The sequence below is a fragment of the Zeugodacus cucurbitae genome, chromosome 6, assembly GCF_028554725.1.
Source record: "Zeugodacus cucurbitae isolate PBARC_wt_2022May chromosome 6, idZeuCucr1.2, whole genome shotgun sequence".
Lineage (NCBI taxonomy): Eukaryota > Metazoa > Arthropoda > Insecta > Diptera > Tephritidae > Zeugodacus > Zeugodacus cucurbitae.
In genome coordinates this window covers 26,131,216-26,154,275 of record NC_071671.1, presented here as the reverse complement: position 1 = coordinate 26,154,275, position 23,060 = coordinate 26,131,216, and the positions used below count along the sequence as shown (strand labels likewise).

The following is a 23,060-nucleotide window of genomic DNA, read 5'->3' as shown; positions in this document are numbered from 1 at the left end:
TTTGCTGCTTGATCATCATATCGTTAAATAGAGCCTTTCTTCGACTAAGTACCTTCCTAATAACAATACAATGTACACAAAAAAACGAATTCTTTTGAACGACCCAATACTTTATTTCATACTTTTATTCTGTTATGAATTTGCAGCTTAAATCGTTTCACCGATTGGTTTGATGGTCAGCTCATGGATCTGCACATGTGGTGGGGTCTGTAAGCAATAGATTAAAGCATCAGCAATATCCTCCGATTTGAGATGTGGCATATTCGGTAAGGCTTCACGAGCTTCATCAATGTGAATCTCAGTATCCACTATGCCAGGACTGATGCTCTAAAAATTATATACATATACAATGAAAAAAAAGACATTCCTTACATTATTCAGTGCGTATTCAACTCACAGTGATTTTAACATTTGTTTCCTGATCCAAGAATTCCTGTCGATAGACTTCAGTCAAAGCGGTGACGGCGAACTTTGAGGATGGATAAACATTAACTGTCGTATTTGGAAACATCGGTACTCTATGACCACAGATGCTATTAATCAAAAATACATGACCATCAGCGCCGTGAGCCTTCATCGAGCGAAATGCCTCGCGTGTGCATATGACCACGCCTATAACATTAGTTTCCAACACATCACGTATATCTTGTAAATTGTCGGACTGCAGCAAAGTCGTTTTAGTGCGTCCAATGCCGGCATTATTGACCAATACGACAACGGGACCATACGAGCTCTCGATCTCTGCAAAGGATGCTACAACTTGTTGCTCATCCGTAACATCACACTGTATGGCATGTATACGCTCTCTTGCCTCGTCTTCAACTTCATTACGCAGCGCTTCAACACGTTCTTTGCGACGCGCCAAACCGACTGTTATCATACCGTTATTTGCGAGATATTTCACTATAGCGGCGCCAATACCGGAACTGGCACCAGTGACCACAGCGACACGATTCGACCAACGCTCCATTGTATTTGAATTGCCTGAGCGTAATTTTTTCTAGCTAACCCATGAGCTGTTAGCGCAAACAAATCGCGGAGAGTGGCAAGTCATCTTATCTATGCACTTACGGGGTGTGGTTGAAAATTTAATTTATATAATTCTAACTGTCGACAAATATTTGTGTGTACATACATACAGTGTCTGCCACAAAAATGTGTACGATTCTAAAATTCATACAAGTATTGTAGTTAGAAAAGTTGAGTGTTAAAAAATCGTTTCGCTAATATCAAAATAGCGGATATAGACTCAATAAAGATTATTTAGTTATTTATATGTAAAGTGATTTAGTTTTACCAAAGGTCATCAGTTTCGAGCAGTCGAACCGTTAAAGACTCTTCTTTTTTCAAACTGTTCCTTTTTCTAACCTGTAATATCTCCGCTTTTTTCTTTATCAACTTCGTTAGCGGAGAGCTTTCATACTATCCAAGGGGAGTAGGTTGAGTGACGTCACTAATGCGATTTACTTAATAAATTTGGGTTAAAGCTTTGGGGAAAATCCTCAAAATAGAATATTTATAATTAAAAATATGTCTAACATTCAAGGTAGTCCATAAGTTTTTAACCTATATTTAAGTCATAGAAAAAGAAGCGTTATTATTTATTTGGCCACCAGCGTAGCGATGTGTGTTTTGTATGTTTAACAGTGCTCCACCAATTATGTATATATGTACGTATTTAAGTTTTTAATGAAATCATGTAAAGGGTACTTTTAGAACTTTTAGAGCTTTCTCAGTGATAACAGTCGAAGGTAACACGCGTGTTTGACATTTATGCCATGTCACGTCATTGGAAATTGAGTGTCTAAATCACCTACTCGACCTTGACAGTTGCAAGTATGATAGTTGATACTTATCCAACCTGGATAGTTGCCTGTATTAGATAGGTTTGACATTTAGTAAATAGACAAACTTTGTCTAGACGAAGCGATCTGAATTCGATTATCATTATTAATTATAACAAATATCTCAAAATTTAATCTAAAGCTAGAAAATTGTTTGGAGAGCTAGTATTGAAAGTAGTGCGATTCTAATAAGATCCAATAAACTTAGACATAAACTTAGATTTTTATCAGCAACAAGTACTCTTTGCAAAAAAGACAAACACAATTTTAAACACAATTCATTCTCAAACGTCTTTGCCCAATATAGACCATAGAAATGCTGATAAGAACTGTAGGGCTTGTTCGATTACTATTCAGTACGAGAAGTCGGTAGCATCTGTTATTATAAATAGTCTCCTATTAATGAAATTATCAATGTATATACATTTTTTATATATGTATATATTATTTTTAGAATTGGTCTTAGGCTTCATTTCGACATTAATCGTTTTCAACTGGCCGGTCTTCACTTGACATAATTCCACGAAAGATAGCTTAAAGGAATAAAACCACAAGATCGAGGTGTCTGATTATATGATGTCTTCACGCATTGTAGGGCTTTTTTCCTAGTCTGGAAGAAATAATTTAGCACTTGATGCTAGATATTGTCGTCAAGAACCAACAAGTCGCGACTCATTTGTATGTAGAGCTAAGCATTAGCGGAAACGTTGGCATCATCTTCAGTTTTATGAATCTAAGGCTATTTAGAGAGCATATTCAGGAAAGTCCGCACTTTATATACGAAATTTCTCTTTCTTATATTTTGAATAATATAAACTGAAGTCAGAGAACATATAATATATATAATATATTGACGTTGACGTATATATATATGTATATATATTATACGTTCTCTGCTGAAGTACAGCAGTTCACTTTGACAGTTGGTTTGCTAGCTGTGCAATTACAATTAGACTTTTATACTTAAAAGAACACCCTATATAATTAAATATTCGAGTAGCGTTTACAAATAATATTTAATTTGATAATGATATTTCTACTTATTGATTTCCTAATTAATTATAGCAACATATGCATGTATATCGTATTCCTTTAACATTTCCAATGTGGACAGCACTGTGGGTAGGGCTTACTCAGATCCGCCGGTACGAAATTACAATTTTTGGGCGCATAAGCGTTGGGGCAGCTAAAGTATATTGTATAAAATCGATTATTTTAAAATAGCTCGACATATGAAATTCATTTTTAAATAACACTTACGCTTTAACTTCGAAATCATCATAGCTAGCGCCTTTGCAGACGATTTGACTGCATTTACCCGGCACCGACTTGATTTCGCCCTTCTTTAGAATCGAGCCATAAACATCACAGTTGGCTGGTGGGGTGATTAAATTATATAAATAAAGAGTATTAATATAAATTATTTTAATATTCTTCAAAGACACTACTGATCCCTTATATATTTACGTATACTATATTTTATTAATTCACACTTTTTATTATTTTTATGTAATCTTTTTACTCACCATCCACACTAATCAGCAGTAAATATAGTGAGAAAACAAATATACACACTTGTGGACGCGGCATTTTGTTTGATTTGCCGGCTGTAGACTCACTTAGCACTCAGCTTAATAGAATTTTAAATTAAATATGCGAAATGCATCCACAAACGGTACTTGACTTTGCACAACTAGACGACGCTTTGAATTGTCTTAGAGCTTTGCTGAAACGCTGCTCATCCGCAATGAGCGACCTTTTGGTGATTTTTATGAAATAAATTCTGGAAAAAAATCCCCTGTCTCTTCAGCAAACATTGCTGTTTGCTATTTATGAATATTTCTTGTTGATTTATGAGCGCTTAAAGACGCTTATTTTTAATGAATCTACTTACATACATATACATATGTATAAGTATTAAGGTGGAACTAATATATGGGAGTTTAATCTTACTTTTTAAACCTTATTCATAATATAGCTATAAATAATGAGATGGTATTCAAATGATAGAAATTTACTGTTGATCTAATTCGTTATGCTTTGCACCACCCTAATGTGTATGTATATGTGTACAGTTGAAAAAATCTGATAACATTTTTAACGCTTAGCAAGAATAAAATATCAATTCAATCACTTGGAAACATTTATAATATGTATTTATTTATATTTCCTATATGTTTAACGACGATTAAATACAGTAGCAGTAATTTGATTAATTTAAATATATGTATATAGCAATCTGTATTATCTATGAAAAATTATTGATTTTTAAGTTATTTACGACACACACACTATTACTGGTGTTGCATGAGCTATTGAGTACCTACTTAATCGCTGAATATTACAGCTAAAAGATTTATATAAATTACGGAGAGATTAGTTCCAAGAAATTATGCATCGATATTAGCAATTAAAAACTAAAACGATTCTAATTCTTGGTTGGTTCTACAGAAATACTCCCACAAATAGCTAGGGTCTCAGCTCCTCAGCTCCACCTCTAAAAATCGTTGCTGGTGTGAGAGCAGCTTTATATCAATCGTTCTCATACCGTGAAAAGACCAATGTAGCAAGAATGGGTAGACAAAAATGTAGTCAGAAGGAAAAAGGTTCAATACGAACTAAATCGAAGCTTCAATAGGCCTCAAGCCAGTACTACAATCTATCTCAAACGTTACATAGCGAAATATATAATAGTGTTTTACTACTCACAGTAGTCGTTTCCATCGAACGTCTTTAAGCTGAATGCTTACCTCAGCCTAAGTATGATTTTCGACAAAGTTTGTGATTCCAATCAAAAGCGATATCGAATCCTGTGCTACTGTGTTAGTTGAATCCTAGACTTTCTTCACTTTTTTTTTTTGAAATTTTCAGAAATTATTCTTTAAATATGTATCAATAAGACATAAAAAAGTTTGAATTAAATAAATAATTTTTTAAATGGAAAAAAATATTGAAAATAGACCATTCTTTACGAGACAAAACCCATGTAACCCCTTAATTGTCTCCAATCTGGACCTCAACTCATAGTTTATAGATGTTTTTATGTGTTGGAATCACCATAATATATTCTTATATATTAATAAAGTTGAGCAAATAATTTTAAATATTTATAATATGGATTTATTTATATGATATTTCCTATACGATTAACGACGATTAATGCAGTAGCAGTCATTAATTTAACTATATATAGAAATCTGTATTATTTATGAAAAATTAATAATTATTAAGTTACTTACGACACACAAACGACTTCTGATCAACAAATCAGCTTTGGATTTTACAGTTAAAAGTTTCACAAATTACGAGAAGCTTTCCTTTAAACCTAAGTTTAGACTTCCGAATATATATAGAGATCTCGATCTGTGCGTTAGTGTTCAGCTAATCTGAATTCTGCGGCCTGGTTAAAAAAGAAATGTTCGTCGAATGGCTGTAGATACTCCTAATCAAAAAAAGCTGTCAAATTCAACTACCAATCGGAGTTATCAATGGACGAGAGAAAGCACCAAATCTCTGTGGAATTGATTTGGCTTTTCAAGAGCTTTCGAATTAAGATCAAATTACGAAAGAAATTTGGGTTCTACTTTATTTACGTCAATGTTGGTACATCAAGAGAACTTAACACGTCTCTATAAATAGTTGCTGAAGTATTGAGATGCTTAAGCTAATCCAAAACCGTTTAAATTAAGATCATATATAATTAAGTAATTATTTTTATCGCGGCAATTATGTTGTTGTAAAACAATAAACCGATAACAGCACAATATTAACGACAATCTTAATACGCATTTATCGCCTTAAGTGTGAAAGGTGAACAACCTGTTGCTGATTGTAAAATTGTAAACACGTAAATATTTAAGATTACGTTACAATACCCTGCAATCTGCGCCAATTACCGTGGGATCAGCCTCCTAAATATCGCATACAAGGTTCTATCGAGCGTATTGTGTGAAAGACTAAAGCCCACCGTCAACAAACTGATTGGACCTTATCAGTGTGGCTTTAGACCTGGAAAATCGACAACTGACCAGATATTCACCATGCGCCAAATCTTGGAAAAGACCCGAGAAAAGAGGATCGACACACACCACCTTTTTGTCGATTTTAAAGCTGCTTTCGACAGCACGAAAAGGAGTTGCCTTTACGCCGCGATGTCTGAATTTGGTATCCCCGCAAAACTAATACGGCTGTGTAAATTGACGTTGAGCAACACCAAAAGCTCCGTCATGATTGGGAAGGACCTCTCCGAGCCGTTCGATACCAAACGAGGTTTCAGACAAGGTGACTCACTATCGTGCGACTTCTTTAACCTGATGCTGGAAAAAATTATAAGAGCTGCAGAGCTAAACCGAGAAGGTACAATCTTCTACAAGAGTGTACAGCTCCTGGCGTACGCCGATGATATTGATATCATCGGAAGCAACAACCGCGCCGTTTGTTCTGCTTTTTCCCGCATGGATAAGGAGGCGAAGCGAATGGGTCTGGAGGTGAATGAGGACAAGACGAAATATCTCCTGTCATCAAACAAACAGTCGGCGCATTCGCGTCTTGGCTCCCACGTCACTGTTGACAGTCATAACTTCGAGGTCGTAGATAATTTCGTATACCTGGGAACCAGCATCAACAACACGAACAATGTCAGCCTCGAAATCCAGCGCAGAATAACTCTTGCCAACAGGTGCTACTTTGGACTGAGTAGGCAATTGAACAGTAAAGTCCTCTCTCGACGAACCAAAATCAAGCTCTACAAGTCGCTTATCATTCCCGTCCTGTTTTACGGTGCGGAAGCTTGGACGATGTCAACATCAGATGAGACGACACTAGGAGTTTTCGAGAGGAAAATTTTGCGCAAGATTTATGGTCCTCAGAACATTGGCAACGGCGAATACCGCAGACGATGGAACGATGAGCTGTACGAGTTATACGACGACATTGACATAGTTCAGCGAATAAAAAGACAGCGGCTACGCTGGCTAGGTCATGTTGTCCGAATGGACGAAAACACTCCAGCCCTGAAAGTGTTCGATGCAGTACCCGCCGGAGGAAGCCGAGGAAGGGGAAGGCCTCCACTCCGTTGGAGGGACCAGGTGGAGAGCGACCTGGTTACACTTGGGATCTCCAACTGGCGCCGAACTGCGAAGGAGAGAGACAGGTGGCGCACTATCGTCGATTCGGCTATAACCGGCTAAACGGTTGCAACGCCAATCACATACATACGTTACAATACCCTGACCTCAGTATTGAATTACGCGTATCTAAATTGTACGGCTTCTCTAAAATGGACACTAATATTACAAGTGTTACAAAATTTTGATGCTAAAATCACAGATACGATTACATGACAGAATTACTGGTTTCTTTGTTGAAGAACACAAAGATCTTTGTACTCACTTATTTGTACGAAGAAGTAAAAATACACTAAAAATATACCAAAGTATTCTCGTGTCACAAAAAATGATCGCTGAGTTAAAATTTCAATTTTTGTGTGCATTCGTGCGAGTCCAGGTCGACGGACAAATTACCATGGAGTGAGTGTAAGAAGAGAACTCAACTGCAGACGACCTCGTTGTTCGCGAAAATCAAATTTCATAACGGATATTATTCACTTCTTATATCCAAAATCACTTGAATAATCTAAAGATAAGCTATTTATATACTTGATAATGGGTAACTGAACGATCAGGTATTTGGAATTAAGTGAGGTTAGGCAATCTGTTAGAAAATCTACGTAACAGTTTTATAAAATGGCCATATCGAATATCAAATCATTCTCTTAACTCATCTGGTCATTTTAGTGAACCCCAAAAAGCATAATTTCAGGTTCTGAAGAACTGAGGATGCCTTTTAAGATATTAAAATATTAAGAAGAAAAAAACTAGGTCTCTGTACATTCAAAAGACCAAATTGTGAAGAAAACTCTAAAATCGACTCATGGACTTCAAAAACTTAAATTTTCTTGCTCAGCAGTTTTAGCTCGATTTAACATAATTGTAAAACGAGCAAGGTCGTTTTCAATTAACTGGCCTCTGCTCGATTAAAACGCTTATTAAGATCGATTTACCCTACAAAATAAAATATATATTTATTTTTTAATTGAATTTTAATCGAAATGAAAATCCAATGCAACTCTGCGACAAAGACGTACGATATACGTTCATTGTCTGCGATGGGCTGAATTTTTTGATAAAAAAAAAGCTATGGTAGATGTCGCTGCTAAAAATATCAATCAGCTGATGTAACTTACCAACTTCTTATGAAAAGCAAAAACAAAAATGTAGTATAAAAGGCAAAAAAGGGTTTCTCAATAAACATTTTGATTGATTAATTAATTTAACTGTCTAAAAAGCTATTACTTTTGTTCAACAAAATCTTTGAGTATTTATCTACTAAAGAAATTGTTAGTTTATGACTGAAATTGGAGCTTTAATGCTTTAACAGCATAAGCATATTAAGGACTTTTAAGTGCTTTAACAGTTTTGGTGCATTCAATGCTATACTGTTTCAAGAACTTTGATACATTTCAGAGCTTTATTTAAGAGCGTTCCGTTTAGAGTTCGAATAAGTTTTAGTGCTTCAAAAGCTTTGGTACCTTAAGAGCTTTAAAGCCGTAATAGTTTTATTACTTGAAAAGCTTAATGACAGCGAATTTGTCTGTGTTTATGTGCTTTAAAGCTTAAAGGGCTTTAGTACAGTGGGTGCTGCTCTAAGATATTTAGTACTTTTGGAGTTTTAGTGCCTAAAAGCTTTCATGTTTTATGAGTCATTGGTATTCCTGTTTATCGAAGTCTTTGGTAGATGCAGTATTAGCAGAGTTCTTTACGGGTTAAGATCATCTTAATCTGATTTGTTTAAATTCTTAGAACAACCCAGAAAATACATTATAATTCCAATGATTATAACACATTATTTTTGTTTTTGAATTTTTTTAGTAATAAATTAAGTCTTCGCGAACACTCACCCAAAATGACTCACTCCATCTAAGTTATTGATTAAATAATTACATGTTTATTGTCATAAGTAAAATACACAATAAACTGAAGAATTTATTAAACGATTACGAGACGTAAATATATACATTTGTTGTACTAAAGAACGAAATATAACATTCGACATTTATTATCGCATTTTTTTAAAACGTAATCTACTAAAGTGTGAAATTAAAATTTTGAATGAACAAAACAAGTTCCGCAGCATCTTCGCATTGACTTAGAGCGCTGAGGTGAACCTGAAAACTCATGTACTCTCGAATAATATTTAGTTCGCCAAAGCTTCAATCAATCAATGCTAATATTGTACATACAAACAGCTTGGAAGCTTCTCAACGGTGCTTTACTAAGCTGTTGTGACGTTTGTTTGTCGAATACATACATATATTGTACAATATAGACAGACAGAAATACGTGATTAAAACATTCAAAAAGTAGTGAGTCTGCTTACAAAGCTACAAAATACCGGTTTTCCTAATATTAAAAAAAAATATTTTCGTTTTTACTTGTTTTGCTAGTAAGTTTTCGACGTTGTTATTAAGCTTAAGCGAGTGTTTATTAAGGCGAGTTTTTAGTAGCTTCCAACATTTGCAGACGTACACAACTTGCCAGCAAGCATTCGCGTTGTAAAAGTAAAAATTTTTCCGATTTTCGATTTCCGAGCTTGCATAAATAAATAAAAAACAAACGAAAACTTACGTGAACTTTAACTATTGTGTTCGTGAAAAAATTAATTACATCCAGTGTGCATCAATTTGAAAATGTGTATTAAACTGGTGAGGCATTTGTAACGTAATAACACACGAAATGATTGCAAACAAATATGAAATATAACTGCAATTCCACGCATGCGCACAACTACTAATTTGCATTCTCATTCATTTCATTTCGCAAACAACAAAAAACAACAACAAATAGGTCGTCATTGCTATCTCGCTCGCTTGCGCCAGCGCCGATGTCTCGCACATTCTACATCAAAACGGCTACACCACAACAACACCACAGCCAGGGCCACCCAATCCATATGTCTTCAGCTATCAGGCTGGCCGTGCGCCAGGTCATGTGGATCGTCAGCATACAGAGGTCTCTGACGGCTCAGGTGTGGTACGTGGCGCCTTCTCTTATGTAGATCCGAAGAATCAATTGCGTACCGTACAATATGTAGCCGATGAGCATGGTTTTCATCCGCAATTGAGTCACGAACAGGAAGACACGGAGGCGGTGAAACAGGCGAAGCGCAAGCATTTTGCGCTCTACAATCGCATTGCGCAAGAACATGCCGCTGAGGGTGTGAATGGCGCACCGAATGTGAGTAAATTTGTAAAATCGTGCCTAGTGTTGACATGCCGCAGTTTTATTTTTCTAAAATTTGCATGTCAACATTTTGCACGAATTGCAGTAGAATTTAATTTTCAATTAGTCGAGAATTTTTATTAATTTTCCTATTTTTTTTGTATGCAAATTAGGCTGCCTATGCCGCGGGACCGCGCAATACCGAGGCTGTCGCTTACGCCACACACAAGCATCTTAGCGAATTCGAGCGCATCGCGGCGGAACATGCGCGCATGCGCGCCGAACTCGAGGCACAGCGCTTGAACAATCCACAGGATGATGGCCAGTATCATGGCGAGGAGGAGCAGCAGTATCAACACTACTAGAGTGCGCCGTCTTCTTCAACTGTTGCACTTGAGTTCTACGTAGTTGAATTCTTTAGCAATTTTCTTATGTGATTTTTTGTGTACCCCCCACCCCCCACAGTCGCAGCTTCAATGTCTATATGTATTGTATATTTGTAATCCGTTTGGCTTGCCAATAAAAATGTTTAGTGCACCGCACCCAAGTGTTTGAATGCGCGCTCTAAAAAAAAACGAGTTTTAATAATTACAAATATTTGCTTAACAGTGTTTGTATAACGTATTAACGTAAAGCGATAAGTACTGCTAATTATATTTAATTACTTTCAATTGTGATTGTCAACTAACTTTAACTAACAATAATCATTATTTCGACTTAATACATCCAAGTGATGATAAAGAATTCTCATCGAGCAGGGATGAGTGGACAGACAGCGAGACTATAAAGAGCTCCCGGTATGAATAATGGTAGGAATGATATTGAGACTTGGTACGCAAAAATTGAAATGAACTATCAAAATGTGAAAGTAACGGTACACAAAGATTTCCGTTCAATTCATTTATGACGTCACCAACTAATGAAGTTTACTGTCAAACGTACTCCACTATAAGCAACGTTGCGAAACTGTCGTAGTATCTATTTTTTACATATATTTGGATGACCCCCCTACCAAGTTTTTTTTTACATATCTCGTAAGCTACTAAAGCTGTATCAACGAAACTCTCTATAGCCGTTTCAGAAATCGGATTATAACTACTCCCACCTCCCATACAAAGGTTATGTTAAAAATTACGAAAAATGCTTTAATTCATTTTAAAAACATTAGTAACCTTAAATTTTATTATAAAGATGGTCCAGAATAATATATATAGATGGTCCGAGCCGTTCGATACCAAACGAGGCTTCAGACAGGGTGACTCACTATCGTGCGACTTCTTCAATCTATTGCTGGAAAAAATAATACGAGCTGCTGAACTAAATAGAGAGGGTACAATCTTCTACAAGAGTGTACAGCTCCTGGCGTATGCCGATGATATTGATATCATCGGAAGCAACAACCGCGCCGTTTGTTCTGCGTTTTCCAGACTAGATAAAGAAGCGAAGCGTATGGGTCTGGTGGTGAATGAGGACAAGACGAAATATCTCCTGTCATCAAACAAACAGTCAGCGCATTCGCATCTTGGCTCCCACGTCACTGTTGACAGTCATAACTTTGAAGTTGTAGATAATTTCGTTTATCTGGGAACCAGCATTAACAACACCAACAATGTCAGCCTTGAAATCCAACGCAGAATCACTCTTGCCAACAGGTGCTACTTTGGACTGAGTAGGCAATTGAAAAGTAAAGTCCTCTCTCGACGAACCAAAATCAAACTCTATAAGTCGCTCATTATTCCCGTCCTGATGTATGGCGCTGAAGCGTGGACGATGACAACATCCGATGAGCCGACTCTTGGGGTTTTCGAGAGAAAGGTTTTGCGCAAGATTTATGGTCCTCTAAACATTGGCAACGGCGAATACCGCTGTACGATTTATACGACGACATTGACATAGTTCAGCGAATAAAAAGACAGCGGCTACGCTGGCTAGGTCATGTTGTACGGATGGAAGAAAACACTCCAGCTCTGAAAGTATTCGATGCAGTACCCGCTGGAGGAAGCCGCGGAAGAGGACGACCTCCACTCCGGTGGAAAGACCAAGTGCAAAGTGACCTTCACTTGGTGTTTCCAGTTGGCGCCAAAAAGCAAAAAGGAGGAATGAGTGGCGCGCTCTGGTGGATTCGGCTATAATCGCTTAAAGCGGTTCCTACGCCAAATATATATATATATATAACCTTAAATTTTATTATAAAGATGGTCCAGAAAGGCTTAAATGGGAGTGGCTCCGACCACTTATGGGTGAGAAACCAAATCTCCCAAACTACTCGACCAATTTCAATGAGATTCGGTTCATAATATTTTCCTGGCACCCCAATGATATATTATATAGTGGCCTATATCGGTTCACAACAACGCCTACTTCCCATATACAAAAACTTTGAAGACGATCTGAATCGTTTACTTTACAATATATAAAGAACGCGCTAGTAAAGATATCGGAACAGTACTTTGGACAAATATTGCATTTAGTTGAGAGTTGATAAGTTAGAGCAAGAACTTCTCTGTTAGCGAATATTGGGATATTCGCTCTGGAGAATTACGTGAGAAAGCAAAGCAAAAGGGGAGTAAAATGTAGAAATCGGCTCTCTCAATAAAAAAAAATAAAAAATAAATTGATCCTATACATATATATTAAAATATAATAGTAGAATAATTAGGCTAAAAGTGACATTACAGAGTCACATATAATTGATATCTTGCTCTCTTGTCTAAGTGAAAGATAGGTTACCAATCAAATCACGAGAAGCTGTGGCTGATATTTAGCGTATTGAAACTAGGGTTGAATAACATGTGATTAGTTTAACGGTAATGCTGATATCGGTTGAAAGGAAAATTAAGATTAGTTTGTTATTTATAAACAATAAGAGCATTACGAAAGTTATTTTATTTTTATTAATTTAATGAAATTTAATGAAATTCTTTACTTCTGTGAAAGTACATTCAATGTCATTATATATGGAACTCGATTTCTTTTGCATGGCCACCACGCTTGCAGAAGTCCAGACGCTGAATACAATTTTTGACGGTTTTTGGCCGATACTGCTGCAATTTAACATTCGATTTTCATACGTAGTTCATCAATCGTCGTTGGCTTGTTGACATAGACCATAGACTTGACGTAGCCCCACAGGAAACAGTCTAACGGCGTCAAATCGTACGACCAAAGAGGTCAATTGACTGGGCCATTGGTGAGATAACACCTTCACCAAACTTGGTTTTCAATAAATCAATTGTGACATACGCTATGTGGCTTGGGACGCCGTCCTGTTGGAACCACATATTGTCCAAGTCCATATTATTCAATTCGGGCCAAAAATATTCGGTTATCATTGAGCGGTAGCGATTCCTAATCACAGTAACGTGCAGGTCTTGATCATCAGGGAAGAAGTACGACCCAATGTTGCCGCCGGTTCATAACCCTTACCAAACCGCAATTTTTTGGGATGCATTGGTGATTCATGAAGCACGTGATTGCCAGCTGACTAATAACGCATTTTTTTGCTTATTGAAGAAGCAATTCATGACGACGGTGTAAAAATTTGGGTGTGACAACTTTTTGCTGACTACTTGCCTAATTTTAATAAAACTCGAAGCATAAAATTACCTATTACCTGTTTATGTAGAGGGAAATCGAACTACAACCACGCCTATTTCTCATATAACACAATTTTAAATTAACCGAATGTAAAAACTTTGATATACAAGTACTATAGTTTGACAGTAAAAATAAAAGAACTCATTGTGGATCGTTACTTTTACTGCAGCTTCCATATACTACTTTATGATGAATACAGCGGTAAACACGTGAGTTATCTTAATCCCTTTGCATCATATAACTTTATTTTGATTTACATATAATGCAATAATTATCACTTTTTTCTATATACTCGAATGAATGTGAGTATGTACTTATCAAATTTCTCTGATTAAATGAAATCACGGCCCATATCATATATACGTATAAATAAATTCGTACATATTTAAGAAAAAAATGATATAAAAGCCGTTCTCTGAACAGCAGAGTTGTGAGTTGTTGCCGAATATTTCCGCTGAAAGTAAGTCTGCAAAGAAATCATTTAATTTCAACCGTCTACGTTCGAGTATGGAACGTTGGCACAATCGTGTCGCCGTCGTCACCGGCGCCAGTGCGGGTATTGGTGCTGCCTGTGTCAAATATCTCGCGAATAATGGTATGATAGTTGTGGGTCTTGCGCGTCGTAAGGAGCGCATCGAAGCGCTGCGTGAGCAAGTGGAAGCGACGGCACGCGATCGTGTGCATGCCATTCAATGTGATCTGCGCGATCAGCAACAGATCATAGACGCATTCAAAGTAATCGTCGCCGAATATGGTCCCGTTGCGGTGCTCGTGAATAATGCCGGGACTGTGCGGGTCACAAATTTGGTAGATGATAATAATCAGCAGGATATACAGGATGTGATCGATACAAATATAGTGGGTGTGGTGAATTGTACAAGAGAATCTTTTCGTTCGATGAAAGCGCATGGTGGTGTTGGACATGTCTTTCTAATTAATAGCATCTCTGGACATTATGTACCGAATATACCGAATACTTCGTTCAATATTTATCCATCGACAAAGTATGCTGTGACCGCAATGACGGAAGTTTATCGACGGGAATTTCTTATGTTGGACACAAAAGTTAAAGTGACGGTGAGTTTTGAACAACTCAACTAATTACAATATGAAAAAGTTGTTAACTAAAATTACAGAGCATCAGTCCCGGTGCGGTTGACACTGAAATCATTGCATCCGAAATTAGAGAATTATTGGCCAACGCGCCATTTTTACAACCCGAAGATGTAGCCGATGCGCTAATTTATTGTCTGCAGACGCCGCCACATGTGCAGGTTTACATCTTTTGATAATATTTTGTACTTGTAATGTTAATAATATATAATATTTAATTTTAATATTCCTAGATACATGAGCTCACCATAAAGCCAATTGGAGAATTGCTTTAAAAGTTACAGGCTAACAAGTGTAGTACTTTTAATCAGAAAGCAATTCGTTACAAAGAAGCTTTGACTATAAACAAATACACAAAATTAAAGATTACATTAAAAAGTATTAATAATTGTCTCAATGAACTTTCTTATCACAGCTTATGTGTTTACAAAAATTTGCAAAAAAATCTCTTTTAAGTATATGTGAGTGGAGTGTAAATTTGTACTGTATAAATATCACGTATGATTTTATGGTGTACATATTGACATTATACAGATGAACGTCTTTATAGTGAACTTTCATATAATAAAACTATTTAACTCGCGTTCAGGTCCAGGTCAAGTAATCATTCGATAGTGACTTCCAAAATTTCGTTTCGGTCATCTGAGCATGATGAACTCTATAGCTTATAATTTACCGATCCAAATAGGTATAGATCGCCGAAATGAAAGTCCTTGGCCGGTTAAAATCCGGTTCAACTTTGGTACTGTCGTGAGAATCAGAAATATTGAACAAACTTCACTTCCTCCAGGGGTAAAGAGATAAATGAATTATCTGGTCGACCTTCCTAATCAAACTGTACCCTGCATCACTTTTCTTTTAGGTCCAACCCTGTAGAAAGAGCTCGTTTCTTGTACCTCCCTTAAGATGACTTCGATGACAATTGACTTATGCTTTCCGATCAATGAATATCGGTAAAGAGTTACTAACAGTACCATTTTGAAGTCATATGACTGCATCGGAGAAGTTTAAACTACATGTTACCGAAGAGGCTAAGCAAACGAGATGCTTTAAGAGAATTCAATCTGTAGTTGTAAAAAAAACATATCTGCAAAACTAGTATAATCAGGAAGTCTGGTTCCATTAGCTAAAAATAAGCCATTACCCTATATACCCTTCTAATAAAATGCTGTATGTGGCACTGCCTTCATATTCTATGCTATTGAGTACATAGCCTTCTAGCATTATCTGTATAGATTACATTTTCTATATACATATGTATTTGTATTTCAATGATTATTTGAAATCCGCAATAATGTACATCAATGTTGTATATGTATATGTATATACGAGAAAAAAATTAAAATTATATAAAAGCTGCATCAAATGCGCTGGGTTTTGAGTGTTTACTGGCTATTTTTGTCGAACGTCAGCTGAGAAGCCTTTAATCCTAAATTTAAGCATGGAACGTTGGAAGAATCGTGTTGCCGTCGTAACCGGCGCCAGTGCGGGTATTGGTGCTGCCTGTGTCAAATATCTCGCGAATAATGGTATGATAGTTGTGGGTCTTGCGCGTCGTAAGGAGTGCATCGAAGCGCTGCGTGATCAAGTGGAAGCGTCGGCACGCGATCGTCTGCACGGTCTTCAATGTGATCTGCGCGATCAGCAACAGATCATAGACGTATTCAAAGTGATCGTCTCCAAATACGGACCCATTGCGGTGCTAGTAAATAATGCTGGGGTTCTGCGAAACACTAATTTGGTGAACGATGATAATCAGCAGGATATACAGGATGTGATCGATACAAATATAGTGGGTGTGGTGAATTGTACAAGAGAAGCCTTTCGTTCGATGAAAGCGCACGGTGGTGTTGGACATGTCTTTCTAATTAATAGCATTTGTGGACATAATGTGCCGAAGGCACCCAATTTTTCATTAAATATCTATCCATGCACAAAGCATGCTGTGACCGCAATGACGGAAGTTTATCGACATGAATTTCATATGTTGGGTACAAAAGTCAAAGTGACGGTAGGTGTTGAAATTATCAACTAAAAAATAAAGAAACTAAATAAACTAGTTATTAACTAAAACTATAGAGCATCAGTCCTGGTACGGTGAACACTGAAATCATATTACCAAAAATGAAAGAAATATTGGCCGACGCGCCATTTTTACAACCCGAAGATGTAGCCGAAGCTCTTATTTATTGTCTGCAGACGCCACCACATGTGCAGGTTAGTGATTTTTATAGACTCAATGTGCTTGGTATGTTAATAATATAGTTATTTTCATTATCTTTCATATTCTCAGATACACGAGCTCACCATAAAGCCTGTTGGAGAATTCTATTAATATTACAGATAACAATTGTATTAATTTTGATACAATAAATTAACAAATTTGTAATGAACCTTGCTTTCTGTTATAATGACCAACATACAGCATTGCTGTTATAGTATATATGTATAATATACATAATTTCCTCGCTTATTGATCGCGGCAGATCTCATACTCATGAACATTTCGTTATAATATTCAACAGGAGGTGTGCTGTTTTGGTGCCAAATTCTGAAGTATCAGACAGTTTCAATTATACAATACAGCAAGGTTCCTCATAACCGGCCAACTACTGTCGCAGTGTTTTTGTCGTGCAATGGAAGTTATTCAGTTATGTATGAGGGCTGCTCGTAAGGAGTTACATGGGTTTTGTCGCGTTTGCATATTTTCGATATAATATATATAATAACTCCTGACAGGATAATTCAAAATGAAAAAAAAAAAACAAAAATAAGTGTTTTAGGTAAGACCATAAACTCGTGCTTGAACGAAGGAAAGAAGAAAAAAGTAAAAATTGGAATTTTGGCAGACGTTCCAAAAAAATAAAAATTTCGGTCAAATTTGCTTGACATTTTTTTTAAATATAATTGAAAAAAAAATAAATAAAATTCTTCGTTCAAGCACGAGTAAATTGTATCTCGAGCATTTGTGCAAAATTTCATCAAGATCGGTTGAGTAGTTTTCGAGAAAATTTGACAACCGACTTTGAAAACACGGTTCCAAGAAAAACATGTAAAGTTTTGAGTAACAATAATACCTGACTTGGAGCGCATACCTTCCAAAGGCTGTATCACCGAATTGAAGTTTTTTGTGTATAAAAATAGTTACAAATGTCGAAGTTACAAATGTCGATGAGCCTCAGCCGCTCTTTTCTTGGAATTAAAAAAGAAAAGCAAAATTTCCCGCAAATGTCGAGAATTCGGCTCAAAAAGTGACATTTTCAGTTGAGAATAAGTTTGGGATGCAAACAGATCTCTATAAATATTTTGTTGGGATAATAAATGTCCAACATCAATATAAAAAATTCGATTTAATCGACCAGTGCCATCTATTGGAAAACGGCGGAAGCAAAGTTGTAGACTTAATATTATTCGGATCGAAAAGGATAGGATAATATTCTTGAGATGTTGTAGAAATTAATAAGCTAAAAACAAAAAAACGATTTTTTGAACCCACGAAACCCATGTAACACCTTTAAAACTCTTGGCTAAAATCCAATTTTAATTTTTCTTCCTTTCATTAACATACCAAGCACATTCCAAGTACTAGTTTGAAGCCTTAGCTAACCACTTTGAGATCTAATCTATTTTTATACTCTTGCAACAAAAGTTGCTAAGAGAGTATTATAGTTTTGTTCACATAACGATTGTTTGTGTCACCAAGAAGTAATCAGGATGACGAGTGGGGTTGAAATCCGGATGTCCGTCCGTCCGTCTGTTCGTGCAATACTTAACTTGAGTAAAAATTGAGATATCTTAATGAAACTTGGAACACATGTTCCTTGGGACCTTGAGAGGGTTGCTTTCGAAAATGGGCAAAATCGGACCATTGCCACGCCCACATAATGGCGAAAACCAAAAACACATAAAGTATCATAACTAAGCCATAAATAAAGTTATAACAGTAAAATTTGGAATAAAGGATCGCATTAGGAAGGGGCATATTTGGATGTAATTTTTTTGGGAAAGTGAGCGTGGCCCCGTCCCAAATCGGTTATTTGTATATATCTCGCAAACCAATGAAGCTATATAAACCACACTTTCTGCAGACGAATCTCTTACGTACCCCACCACACACCATGAAAATAGTTGAAATCGGATAATAACCACGCCCACCTCCCATAGGTTAGGTTGAAAATTACTAAAAGTGAGTTAACTCACTATTGAAAACGTCAGAAACACTTAATTTTAGAGAAGAGATAGCAGAAGGACGCTGCACTTAGATTTTTATACAAAATGGAAAATGGGCGTGGCATCGCCCACTTATGGGTCAAAAACCATAGCTCAGGAAGTACTCGACAGATTTCAATGAAACTCGGTATATAATATTTTCTTGACACTCTGATGACACGTGTGGAAAATGGATTAAATCGGTTCACAACCTTCCCATATAACCCAATTTTGAATTCGATCTTCACTTTATAATATATACATCAGGAACCAATGAAGGTAGCGAAATAAAACTTTACGCAAATACTGTATATGATCTGTGGCATCACATGTGTAAAAGTTGTCGAAATCGGACTACAACTTTTCAAAGCCCCGGATATCGAATATGTTGAACTCAGCGCCTAAGGGTAAATTTAATGTAATTTAGATAATTTAATGTAATTCAGAGGAAATTGATTCCTTCTAATAGTGTTCTGTTCTAAAAATTATTAAAATTGGGTCATAACATCTCCTAGCTCCCATATACCTAATTATAGGTTTTTCGAAAATACGGTGGGCTTTATTCCATATATATGTATTGGTTGATATGTGAGATATCTTAGCAAATTTAGGTGAGCGTATCGTATTGGATATAGTGCACCTTGCTGGTGAAAATGAATGAAATCGGTTCAGGAATTACCTCAGTCCCCATATACCATATATGACGATTTTCGTTATTCTATTCTTAGCAATTCCTTACTTGTTCTTAATAAAATTGTTGCCCACACCACTGTCCAGGCTGATTAGAGGTGTAAATATTTACTGATTTTATTGTTGATAAAATCCTATAAAATTATTAAAAGTTTTGTACAATATACATACATACTTCATATATGGTATATTCATACAAAACTTCACTGATTACATGATTACATAGTTGTAAATGTTAACTAAGTAACTTACACCACCTAAGTATATGTTGAAATTGATATAAAAGCTGCACTTAGATGAGCAGGCGTTTGAGTTGTTGCCGGATATTTCAGTCGAACGCCAACAAACAAATCGTTTAATCCTATCCGGACTACACCAGAATATGGAACGTTGGCAGAATCGTGTTGCTGTCGTCACCGGCGCCAGTGCGGGTATTGGTGCTGCCTGTGTCAAATATCTCGCGAATAATGGTATGATCGTTGTCGGTCTGGCGCGTCGTAAGGAGCGCATCGAAGCGCTGCGTGATCAAGTGGAAGCGACGGCACGCGATCGTGTGCATGCCATGCAATGTGATATGCGCGTTCACCAACAGATCATAGACGCATTCAAAGTGATCGTCGCCGAATATGGTCCCGTTGCGGTGCTCGTGAATAATGCCGGCATTGTGCGGATTGCCAATTTGGTGGATGATAATAATCTGCAGGAGGTACAGGATGTGATCGATACAAATATAGTGGGTGTGGTGAATTGTACAAGAGAAGCTTTTCGTTCGATGAAAGCGCATGGTGGTGTTGGACATGTCTTTCTAATTAATAGCATCTTTGGACATTTTGTGGCGAATATACCGAATATTTCGATAAATATGTATGCATGTTCAAAGCATGCTATGACCGCAATGACGGAGGTTTATCGACAGGAATTTTATAAGTTGGGTACAAAAATCAAAGTAACTGTGAGTTCTGTGAACGTATAAGACTTATAGAAAAATATGGAATTAATTTAATGTTAACTAAATTTACAGAGCATCAGTCCGGGTGTAGTCGACACTGAAATCTTAACACCGAAAGTGAGGGAAATAATGAATAACACGCCACCTTTAAAATCCGAAGATATAGCCGATGCGCTAATTTATTGTCTGCAAACGCCGCCACATGTGCAGGTTTGTGATTTTTATAAACTCAATGTGCTTGGATTGTTAATAATATATTTACTTTATATATTTTCGATATTCCCAGATTCATGAAATGATCATAAAACATGTTGGAGAATTATTTTAATGTCATATGTGTAAACTATATTATTTTTGTTGCAATAAAACGCCAAATTGGTAGTAGTTGGTTGATTAAAGTGCTTTCAGTGTGTTAAACTTTAGTTGAAGTACCGACAATCATTCTTTTCGGTTAGTTAGCTGGCTTTATATGCTACTTTATTCAAGCAGTTAAATCAACATCATTGCTATTAAAATATTTTTGCTCAATTAAGGTCTGTCGTTTTGAAATCAAATTCAGTTACTTTGCGAGTAGACTGAAATTTTATGCAAGTATATACGAGTATAGGGTATTTTTTCAGAGTTACAGGACTTTCAGTTCAAATAAAATTTAAAAAAATAAATATAGAAACTTTCAATTTTATATTACGGCTTTCATGGTTCACAATTTTTTTTTCAAATAGGGTCACTCGGGAGAAAGAGTCCCATCAATATTGTTTTCTTTATAAACATGACAGATTTGACAGTTTGTGTGATTATTAACACTCTTCAGTGTTATTTTTGTTTCCCCAATTTGACAGTATGTTAGACAGGCGACGCTCTAGGAAATTTTACATTCTGAATATTTTTATAGAAGTTAGCGTTTTTTTTTTGAAAATCTGTAAGTATTCGAATAGAAACTTACACCAGTTATAAGTACTGTATTTATCAAGGGTTTCAATTAAAATTGTCGTACTTTAAATGGTTTAGATATTTAGAAATCTCAAAATTTGCTATAAAATATAAATAAATTTTTTAAAATAAAAATTAAGTTATAATAAATATTGATATATAATAATTTTGTACGTATCTTTCATATGTAGCTAGAACATACGATGATTATGGAGGTTAAATGTACGAAAATCGAAATTTTTAAAGAGATTTTTCATACGTAAATATAAGTGAAAGCTCTCAAGCATTGTATAAAAAGCTTTTTTCCATAAACTATTGTCCACTAATTAGATATATATAATACACGCATTTGACAATTACGATAGGAAATCTAGGTTAAATAAAAAAGATTAAATAAAGAAAGAAGAAAGAATTTAAATATAATAATTTTGTATGTAGCTTTCATAGTTAGGAGGATTATCGAGGTTAAATGTACAAAAATCGAAAATTTTTAAGAGTTTTTTCGTATATATGTATAAGTGAAAGCTCTCCAGCACTTTATAAAAAGCATTTTCCCACAAACTATTGTCAACTAATTGGATATAATACACGCATTTGACATTTACGATAACTTCGACGGATCTTTTCGAGCTTTTTTGGTGGAGATTAAAAAGAAACTAAACTAAAAACTAAAAAAAAAATTACAAAAAACATTTAATAATTATTTTAAGAATCATAATTATCGGTTTACCGCCAAAATTTCGTAAAAAGGACTTTTATATGAATGTAAAATTGGTCCAAATTAATATCATCTCTGCTTTTACGGTTTATTAAATGTATAATTTTCAGCTTTCCACGCCGGCATTAAGAGGAGAGAGAAAAAATAAACAAAAAAAAAAAAACACTTGTAATGAAATAATGGTGATGAAAGGATATTAAACGACAGCATACTTTTATTGTTGTTGTTGGCTTATTCTTTGAGCAGTTTAAAGTTTACGAGGCGAAAACTTTTGCGTTTCACCACTGCGTTTTGCCATTACCATCATTTATACTGAAGTTGAGTTGCCATTGTTGTTGTTATTGTTACTTTATTATGCGGTTGTTGTTAAACATACATATGTATGTATATATCGTATGTATATCGTATATTTAGTAATATTTTTTACAGCATTTAAATTGAGGTGAGTAAAACGATTTACCAAGAAGTTTGCGGCCAAGCAACTGCATTGCACTATTATCCTTTTGTATGCACATACACATTTTTTTTTTTACCAGCATACCGCTATACTGCCACAGTGTTGTTGTTGTTGTTGGTTTCTGTTGCGCATTCACAGTTCCGGTTAGAGCGGAATTGCGCTCCAATACGCCATAATAGCACGTAAAGTGTTGCGCATTGCCGCGTGCTGATGCCCAACAATTCCTCGCTTGCCCTTTTGCTATTCGTATGTACGAGTATTAACCTTTATCGCC

The 23,060-nt window shown here is 35.9% G+C and overlaps 4 protein-coding genes across 4 annotated transcripts; 3 read left to right on the top strand and 1 right to left on the bottom strand.

The window, feature by feature from the left end:
* Positions 1 to 89: 89 nt before the first annotated feature.
* LOC105213970 (farnesol dehydrogenase) lies at positions 90 to 1,003 on the bottom strand. Its single transcript, XM_011187097.3, has 2 exons — positions 398 to 1,003; positions 90 to 327 (listed from the first exon to the last, which is right to left on the bottom strand). The coding sequence occupies exons 1-2, from the start codon at positions 968 to 970 to the stop codon at positions 148 to 150; spliced, it is 753 nt and encodes a 250-aa protein (XP_011185399.1). The 5' UTR covers positions 971 to 1,003; the 3' UTR covers positions 90 to 147.
* Positions 1,004 to 9,411: 8,408 nt separating this feature from the next.
* LOC105213969 (cuticle protein 16.8) lies at positions 9,412 to 10,665 on the top strand. Its single transcript, XM_011187095.3, has 3 exons — positions 9,412 to 9,606; positions 9,749 to 10,138; positions 10,297 to 10,665. Exons 1-3 carry the CDS (start codon positions 9,592 to 9,594, stop codon positions 10,486 to 10,488), a joined length of 597 nt encoding a protein of 198 aa, XP_011185397.2. The 5' UTR covers positions 9,412 to 9,591; the 3' UTR covers positions 10,489 to 10,665.
* Positions 10,666 to 14,138: 3,473 nt separating this feature from the next.
* LOC105213968 (farnesol dehydrogenase) lies at positions 14,139 to 15,214 on the top strand. The gene is made up of 3 exons (XM_011187094.3): positions 14,139 to 14,797; positions 14,857 to 14,994; positions 15,067 to 15,214. Exons 1-3 carry the CDS (start codon positions 14,228 to 14,230, stop codon positions 15,106 to 15,108), a joined length of 750 nt encoding a protein of 249 aa, XP_011185396.1. The 5' UTR covers positions 14,139 to 14,227; the 3' UTR covers positions 15,109 to 15,214.
* Positions 15,215 to 15,358: 144 nt separating this feature from the next.
* On the top strand, positions 15,359 to 21,079 carry LOC105213965 (uncharacterized). Its single transcript, XM_054232735.1, has 6 exons — positions 15,359 to 15,625; positions 15,696 to 16,844; positions 16,913 to 17,050; positions 20,019 to 20,684; positions 20,754 to 20,891; positions 20,968 to 21,079. The coding sequence occupies exons 2-6, from the start codon at positions 16,275 to 16,277 to the stop codon at positions 21,007 to 21,009; spliced, it is 1,554 nt and encodes a 517-aa protein (XP_054088710.1). The 5' UTR covers positions 15,359 to 15,625; positions 15,696 to 16,274; the 3' UTR covers positions 21,010 to 21,079.
* The last annotated feature ends 1,981 nt before the right edge of the window (positions 21,080 to 23,060 follow it).